General features: G+C 40.6%; 1 protein-coding gene across 1 annotated transcript in view; it reads left to right on the forward strand.

Moving 5' to 3' along the window:
- Positions 1–950: 950 nt before the first annotated feature.
- The window catches only part of LOC103358740 (testis-expressed sequence 264 protein-like), a 15281-nt gene continuing 6784 nt past the window's right edge, over positions 951–9447 (forward strand). Inside the window, exon 1 of the mRNA XM_008283821.1 lies at positions 951–1428. Coding sequence (XP_008282043.1) covers positions 1171–1428 — 258 coding nt within the window. The 5' untranslated portion in view covers positions 951–1170. The remainder of the gene's footprint in view (positions 1429–9447) is intronic.

Raw genomic sequence — 9447 nt, forward strand, 5'->3', positions numbered from 1 at the left:
TGCCTCTACTTTTCTCTTGATTCAGTCTACATTATTCAACATTGATGCATTAACCACAAGAGTTGTATGATGGAGATCTTCAGCGCGCCAAAACTCAACACACACTCCTAAATAGAGCCAAGTAGGAGCTGACACAACCTGAACCTTGCTCTGTTCAGGTTGTCACTCTGGTCCTACATCCTAGAAACTGGAAATCAGTGGCATTCGTGTACTCATCAGCTTGTATTGATTTTTTTTTTTTGGTCCATTGTGACCAAGTGCTGATGAATGCAACTTCAAACTTTGCAAGTCAAGCACACAAGCTGCTCCAACTGTCAGCACAAATGTCTGAGCATAATGCAGACAGAAAAAAATCCCTATTTTATGTAGTGTTTTAATTTACTGTCATACTACTCCTAACTTGTTGTGAGAATGTGTTCTGGTCCTTTCTCGCAATCCAATCATGTTCTTGAAATTCTGCTTAGGTTTAGTTTCTGTTTCAAACCATATTTTGTCCCTAATAAATTTCCTACAAGACTTTGCTGAACCACTGTTTGACTTCACAGCCCCTGAAATCAGCCCTAAAGGCTGAAAGTACCTTCAGCATTTAGAATAACCTCCATACATAATTTACCAAGCGAGGACATCAGCAGAAAGACGTTACAGTGAGACATGAAAGAAACAGAAAGTAATAGTTTATTTGTTCAGTATTTTTCATGCTCAACAGCTAGACTGAACCATAATGATAAAAATAGGGGGTACCTTTGCCATTCATGTGTATATTCATTTTTCTAATTACGTTTTACAGATCTCAAGATGACTCATATTTATTAAATACAATATATTACATGGAGGTTTGATATTCTAACGCTGTGATTTACGAATGCAAACGAGTCATTTGAATAATACATTAGCGCCTCCCCCCCGAAGCGATTAGAATGGTCTATCCGGGAAGCGTGTTCCACTGTTTGGGGAAATACCATAAACAAACTGGCTTCAGTCTACTTGAACGACTGTTTTGTCTTTCACGAAAAACGGATTTAACACCGACTTTTGAATAGCTACGTTGTCCGTGCGGTCGCTCGAAGCTTCAGGACACAGTCCCGGTGTATTCTACCCGGAGGGAGGGACGTTTAGCTCGGACATATTTTGCGAATTGACCTGACTGCAGCTGTGCCGCTTTCAGAGACCATGTCTGATTTCATTCTGGTGCTGCTCATAATTGCCCTCCTGGTGTGTCTCATTGTGACAGTGGGGGGCTTACTGCTGTACTCAGGGCTCCTGACAGAGGTGGTTATTAAGACCGGGCCGCCTCCGATCAAAAATGTTACCTTTGCTTATAAGTTCAAAGAGGGATCATACAAGGACTGCGGTGCAGCCTACACAGAGAGCTGCAGCATTGGGCCGAAGCTGACCTCCATCGCTGTCTTCTACGATGACCCCAAGCAGGTGAGACCCCCCGAGACCCCAGCAGCTGTTCGTGCACCGCTGAACCATACAGCCCTCAATCTGTATTTTGCACTTGACCTCATGACATAACCACAAAAACCCCATGTACTTTGTTTCCTGATAAGATGTTACAGTGGGTGAGATATGTTCTGTTTGACCTGGACAGAGTCCTAAAGGTCACTCAGAAGTTGACACAGTGAATTTAAAGCTCAAGTCTGATAATTGTTGCACCATTTCTCCCAGTATCCAAGGAACTGGGATTGTCCATGTCGTGTTCTAACTATTAAATTAACCATCAACTGTTTTGACAATCAATCAATCAAGCAATCAATCAGTTTTTAAGGGGAAAAATGTCAATTTTCTGATTCCAGCTTCATAAATTTAAACCTTTTCTGGTTTGTTCACTCTGTGACAGTAAACTGAATATCCTTTGATTGTTGGCAAATGTCATCTTGACATTTTTCAGCATTTTGTGACATTTTCTGACAAGACCAAACAGCAAATCTAGTAATTCGGTAAATGATTGACAGATTCATCAACAACAAAAATAACACTAGTTGCAGCTCTCGTTGCTTTAAACAATTTAAACATTGTTTGAACCCCAGCTGCAACTCAGTAGTGCTATAATTTATCATCTGATGGATTTTTAAAATTCATTATATTCCAGATTTTTTAAAATTTTTATCACAGTATTCCAGAGCCTGAAGTAGCATCTTAAAATTGCACATTTTGTCCAGCCAATATTCAAAATCAAGACAGATTTCATGTAGTATTACAGCAAATCATGTTTTTTGAGAAGCTGAGAATTTTTAGAAGTTTTGCTTTATAATTGTTAAAAAAAAACAAAAACTATCAAAATTGTTGCTGAAAAATTTCATCAGTTAGTTGGTGAAGTGACTGATAATCTGTGAAGAACTTGGACAGTCAACTTATCATTTTGCTCAAAAAACTGTTTTACCGGTTGAGAAAGTTTCATAATTCTTTACAAAGAGTGATTGTGTATCAACTTGTCAACTGCCCTGTCCCAAGGTCTTGGAGATATGGAATAGTAATGTGGTGTGTAAGTAGATAAATTCAGTGTAAAACAGAGTTTGTAGCTCAAAGGGTTAAACGTACAAGCTGCCTTTTGAAGGAACTGAGCCTGAATGATGAAACCAGTCAGCTGTTCATTGCCACGTTGCACTGTTGATATCTTTTCCCCTCTCATCTGTGACTCCAGGGCGCTTTAGCATTTGTCTGCTTCTGACTCAGAGATGGTAACCAGATGCCAGACAAGAAGGACACACACAGCCTCCTCACATGTGTCTGAGGAAAGCTGACAGATGTCTGAAACTGTACCGCTTTCTGGTGTGGCCTAAATGGATATGGCATTACAGGCACTATCCAGATGCAACAAGCAGTGAATCTCCTTTTTGTCATCTTGATCCAAAAACCAAATTTCGTATAAATGGGTCATTCCTCAGCTGAGATCTGTGGTTGTTTCCTGCTTTCATTCGACATACCGCTGTTCATCACGAGCTGTGTTTTTAGTCAACAAATTATGTCTGCACAACAGCTGCTTGTTGGCTGGGAATGTTTATTGAGTTTCCAGCTGACGTGGGAAGAGTTTGCACCCAAGCAGTGTGTATATGTTTAAATTTTTACAGTTGCACATTATTGCCTATATATAGCTTGTTCCACAGCAACAAGCAACACTCAACGTACAACTCTTTAGCTCTTTGATTGGGTTATATTGTGTCAGTTCTGCTGACATTTGACTTTGTTATGGTTGGGTGAGTTAAGCCATCTGACAAACAGTGCAGCAAAATAGAGGCATGTGGCACATAAGCCAAAAGTTCAGTCTGTATGGTGGTAAGGAACAGAGTCACTGAGCCGGTGTCTAAGTCGCAGCTTTACTTCATTCCCAGCCACTGACCCAAATCATCATTTAGTTATTCTTTGTGGAATAAAGAATGTGGCACGCTGGCAGGACTGTGGTTGTATTTCTGCTTACACCCACTGTTTTTTTGGTTTTTTTTGTGTCCATTTTTAAAGACTTTTCTTAGATGCCCTGCCTGTGAGTCACGCCAGTGGAAAATTGTGGCAAGAGGCTCATTGAGGAGCTTTTAAAACTTTTTTTTGCTGGTGCTGGAGTTTGTGGAGAGTGTGCATCATAAGGAGCCATTACAGAATGTCTCCACAGAGTAGGGAGATTACTATGTGGATCTCATGACTCTAACATAGCCTAAAAACGTCCTTCCAAAGATGAATAAGTTTTACAGGGCTAAATTGAGTATTAAAACATTTGAACTTTATTATTAGTTAAAGTGTAGAAGCCCAAACTGCCTTTAAATTTAGTCACCTCCTGAATTTAAAGGCCTTGTTTACTGACACAGAACTATAGAACCCAGAAGTTAGATTGTTTTATGTTTCTACAAGTTAAAGCCTGTAGTAGTAGCTTACAGATCAGAAGAGTTGACAAGGGCTGTCCTGATCATTAAATTTTATTTAACGATTGATTGTCAGATAAATAATTGTGATTATCAAATACAATCAGATTAACAATATCAGTGCCTTTGGCTGGTAGCTTTGTGCTGCAAATTTAACAAATTGCCTCCTCCAACGCTGGACTCTCCTTATTTATTTGGTCAGCCTACCACAGCAGGGAAATGGGGTTTTGATTTTACCAATAAAGAAATCCACGACATTATTGTCAATAGATGCTCATTGAAATGCAGTCTGTCAAATACTAACGGTTAAACAGAAAGCACGACTAAGCCTTAGCAGAGGAGAGGGGGAAAAATGGTTGAAAATGATGCTGAAGTTTTTTTTTTTCCAGAAACCTGTACAGAGGTGAATGGAAAGGTTTCAAATGATTTAAAAAAAAGGATTACATTCAGCTCAAATAATTGCGAACCAATGATTATGTCATAAATGTAACTGGCCATTACTGGCTGTAACCTTAGCTGTTTGCTGTGTCCCTGGTGTGTGGTGTGACATTCTCATTAGAGCCCGGCATATATTGTTTGGTCAATTTCATCTGTCATGATGTACAGCAATAATGAAAACCTTTATTTTATAATTTTTTTTTACCACATATATTACACAAAGTATGCCTGGGGTATTTTAGAAACAGTGTTATATGTCCAGCAGAGCAGCTTCAACATATTTCTTTTTACAATCCTCTCAGCACTGTCTGCAGCACATGTAGCAGAGCATACATCACAGCTGAGCAGACGGTGGTTCGCACTCCAGCTTGGTCTACAATGTAGACTACAATCTAGACCAAGCTTGAATACGCAAACTAGTTTGCAACTTACCATATAGACTCTACATGGTAGGTTGCTAACTAGTTTGTGAAATACATTCCTGGAAAGTTAATAAACAATGTAATAATAATAATAATAATAATATATCAGCATTTCTTTTTCTATTTATAATTGGCACCAGAACCAAAAATACCACATCAATCAGGCTTTAATTTTGATTGCTCACCAACAACCACAAAAGTTAGCTCAAGTTGTGAGAGATGGATGAACTTTGGCTGATATGGAAGTTGTACGCAACGGTAGTGCTTGTTTTTATGTATCTCAACCCTAAACTGTGGTGCAATAATTCCCCAAACTAAAGTTTATGGGTCAACTGTGAGGAAACCTCTACATTTGGTACAATTACCAGCAAATCAGTGTATGCTCTTTCGTCATCAAAAGTGCTTTGTGATACATAAAATACAGTACATATCGGTAGAAATGAGTGACTAGCTCACTAACGTAGACTGGAGAACAAGTAAAACTGTTCATGTTGAGGTTTCTTTGAGAAAAATGTCATATTGCACTTGCAGATGTATTTGTGTCTATCCACATCTTTCTCTGGTGAAGGTGTTAAATGTGAATGCAGTTGTGTGTTTAACGCAATCTCGTATGTATAAAACATGAGGAGACTGGTGCACATGATAATTAAACTGTCTGGCACATACCAAGTCTGAGAGCCTATAGTGGTAAAGTATTTTTTTCATGCTCTTACAATGCAGATGTTGCTGTGCACCAGTCTGACATTTCTCCATGAAGTTAATGGAAGAGTTTTTGAACTGCACTGAGTCTTTTTTTCTGATTATTATGGAGTAGACTCGGCACTCTGTTATCCACTGTGCACTGACGGCTGAAAGCTGGTCTGTTTGCTGTACACTGGTGGTCACTAGATGGCACTAGTAGCACAGAAATGAAGTCCATCTGGGAGGCTGGCGCATCCTCGAAACCACATTGATCTTTATACTTAATTTATTATAATGGCATAAGTAGTGTGACTCAGCCTCTCATTTTTCATTCTTTCAAAATGAGTTTCATCACATTAAAACAAAAACTCAATTTCATAGCTGCGTAAGTGGCCGGTCACCATGACTCTACTCCAGTGTTTCTCAGTCCTGGTTCCGAATCCAGAGCATAGCTGGTTTTGAACAACTGGTTTGTATTCACCTTGCATTTAAATTGTAGTAATCCCTGTTTAATGACTATGGTGGAAGCTGGCAGGACTCTGTGTACAGAGGATGAGGATTCAAAACTAACTACACCAGCTGATCAAAGAGCAGGCTTCTATTATAGTGGCTGAATCTATTGTGTATATATGGCATGTGGGATAGCTCTTTGGATAGAAATAGACTGTTTGATTTCAGTGGTCTGTACTGGTAAATGTGGGTATTGTTGAACACCAAATCTAACTGCTCTTCTTCTTATCTCTTGCTTGTATATGCCCATTCATCTATGTGTGTGTTTACTTGTAGGCTTATAATTACTGTAGCTTATTTTCACAAAGGCCTGAAGGATTTAACAATTGGCTCACAAGTGTCAGTAAACTGGACCGTGGCAACATTGGATGTTAAACTCATCTCTCCATCCAATGCGGAGTTTCCTCGGGCTCTGCTATAATGGAGCTTTGACACAAGTATTGAGTAAATCCTGGATTGGATAAAGTGCAGGCTAAATCATTGGATGTAAGGTTTGTAGCCCTTTGTTGTGTTGTAGAAAGGAAAGGAGTAAAGAATTCACAAGCAGGCTGCCTGTGTGCAAGGAATCTCCAGAGCAGAATTTATCAACAGGAGTGGGCAGCAGTGAACGCTCAGTGTGTTTCTTGAGGAATAAAACAAACTCCCAGAAAGTAAGGAACTCAAAGAATGTAATTCCATTGTTTCAGTGGAATTAGCAGGTAGCACAAGTTTCTGGATAGTTTCTTCAATTGTAACGCTGTCTGTTGTGATCAAAGCAACTACACAGCAAACGCAGCCGCCTCTGACACTCATGACGTGTTGTGTTTGTATCGAGGCTAAACCAGAGCTGCTGTTTGGTTCATCCTCTGATCTACTGAATTCCCACTTTGTATTAGCTTCTGAACAAACTCACTCATGGCTCCACATGACAAGGAGGAGAAAATGAAATGTCATGTGTAGGTATATGTGGGAGTGGCAGTGAGAGATGAGGCGAGGTGTGGAACTGTCTTGGAAGAGGGGTATAAATTGGTAGGAGTCTGACTCACCTTGAGAGCCTCGCAGTGCTCCAATTCATCAATCGGAATTTCAGATCAGAGCGCTGAGCATCGCTGCACTCCCAGTCAAATTTATTAGCATTTTACTGCCGCTTGTCTGTCTGTCGACAGCAACAACATGAAAGGGGGGCTGCTGGCAAGGGGGTTGCTGCTTTTAAAGGTGGATATAAAATGAGAAATAAATACACTGATACTCCGAAGCCTGGTCCCGCAGGTCTTCAAGTCAATATTATGCAAGATTGTGGACATGCCAGCTCTCCCTGTAGTAAAGCACCCTATTAATGTTTATGGACATCTACAGTGGGTGAGATACCGCAAAACGAGAAGGCAGCAGTCCAGACGGGATCTATTAAATGTAGAACTGCTTTTTTATCCTGGAATAGAGCTTTGGTGGAGTTTTAGGGTGGACATTTTGATCTGTTTTCCCAAAGTGTGTTGGAAAAAAAAGACTACAGCTACAATTAGTCAGTGAAACAAGAAGGTGAAGGATGTCTTTAAATCTTTCATTCTATCAATCTTGCAACATGTATTGGCTTTTAATCCTGTGATGCACAGGATATTGGATTACACAGCTAAATATTTATCAAGAAGAGCACACAGGGAGAAAGATGGTGGAGGAAGAGTGTTGAGCATTTACAGAGAAGGAAGTAAGCCTGTGCAGAGCAAGGAGGAATTCATTCATATTTCCTATTAGGGAAGATTAACTCTGTGCTCTGTGACATCTGGCTGGAGGAGTGCCACACTGTGTCCAGCTGGCCGAGGAGTGGTAAAGCAGCCCCACAACTATGGCGAAGAAAAACTGTGTCCTGCCTCCAGCAGGCTGCTTATCCTCACCAGTAATTATACATGCCAGAACTCCCAGGATGCCATGTGTAATTACCAGCGAAGTCTGAGCACAGCCTGAAGGGACAGAGCTGCACTTGGTGAAAGAGAGAGAGAGACTGAAAAACAGATTTCCTCTGGCTCCTCCTGACTTTAGGGGCCAATGGGGCCCACACCTCATCACATCACTGGATATATAATCTGATTTGTATACTTTAGGGCCCATTTCCAAATGAGGACATATTGATGTTCTGAACTTTGTAGTTTGAATAAATTTTGTTTCACAGTCATTTCAAGAGATGATGTGTTCAAGTGACTTAATACTAAATCAATCGATATGATGTTTAATTTTGCTTTGTGCCCAAATAGTCAAATGAACATCACTGTTTCCTGCTAAATAATCATTTTTCCCTAAATGCTCTTGTCTGGGTAAGCATACTTGCTTCACAGCAAGTCCTGCTTCATTAATTTAGCTGCAAACAGCATACCTGTTGGTCCCAGTGCTGTGCAACCCTGTAAGTTTCAATTTCCTTCCTGGTGACTTTGTCTCTGCTGTCTCATCTGCCTGTGGGGGGTGAATGGCTTCCAGTCAGCTGAGACAGGTTATTGCTCTGACACACTGAGGCGAAAGACAGCTCTTGTTGAGAAATTGCTTATCCCGTAGTCTTCTGTTCTTTTCGCTCCCCATGTGTCAGGTTCCTTGCTTGTTCATAGAAGTGCCCTAAACACCATCTGTCTCAGCGTACCAGATATAGAAAGAAAATGATACTGTGAACCACTGAACAGAAAGGCAGAGCTCTCCTCCAAAAGCAGTCATGTGTCTTGTTTGTGCAATACGTTTATCCAATGGAGTTGGACTGTAGAAGAAATATGATTTCTGGCTGTTATCTGCTCCTCACAAACTTGGTGTGCTCTTTATTAAAGCTGCATTTGCTGCTTGTCGTGCTTCACTGCAGATGTTGATTTGGAGATGACATAGATGTTTAGTGAGGCTCCAAATTTTCCGATTTTTTTTGGCTGCAGTGCAATAAGGGACCCTTGTACAACCACAGCGTCTTTAACTCCATTCTAGCCATAATAGCAAAACCCAGTTTGCCATCAAGAGCACGAAGGGCAAACATGCCATGTTTGGCTCTTTCTATTTGAAAGTTAATCGTGCACACACTCTGCTAATTTAGCTCCACATTTTGTTGATAGGTTGTTTGTCAGTTTTGTTTTAATGAGCGTGCTAACGGTCCTTGGTCAGGCAGAGTACGGTAAGCTTTTTATCATTTGTTCTTCATGCTGCAGTAAGGCGGAGAGTTGGCTGCTTAACTTGTTTGTCCCTGTCCTCCCTAACTTGAGAAGATTTCAGACTTCAGAAGTGACTAATTGTAAATGGGCCCACACTCAAAACAGCATCCCAAGTGGTGATGGCCAGGAGAAAAGAGATGCAGGGCCAAGAGCAGGAGAGATGAAGAGAGTAAATCCTCATTACGTGTCTGTTAATAAAGAATTACCTCTGTCAGCTGTAGCTTTTTATTGTTGGAGTGCCCTCATCCATCAAAAAAAGCCTCTTGTAGCCTCAAGCAAAGAATTGCTTGTGAAATTACTTTTTCCTCTCCCAACAGGCCCTTAGAGACTTGGCTTAAAGGAATCAGGTAGAGATAGGAATGCCACTACACACACACACACACACACACA

The sequence above is a fragment of the Stegastes partitus genome, unplaced genomic scaffold, assembly GCF_000690725.1.
Source record: "Stegastes partitus isolate 25-593 unplaced genomic scaffold, Stegastes_partitus-1.0.2 Scaffold328, whole genome shotgun sequence".
NCBI classification, from domain to species: domain Eukaryota; kingdom Metazoa; phylum Chordata; class Actinopteri; family Pomacentridae; genus Stegastes; species Stegastes partitus.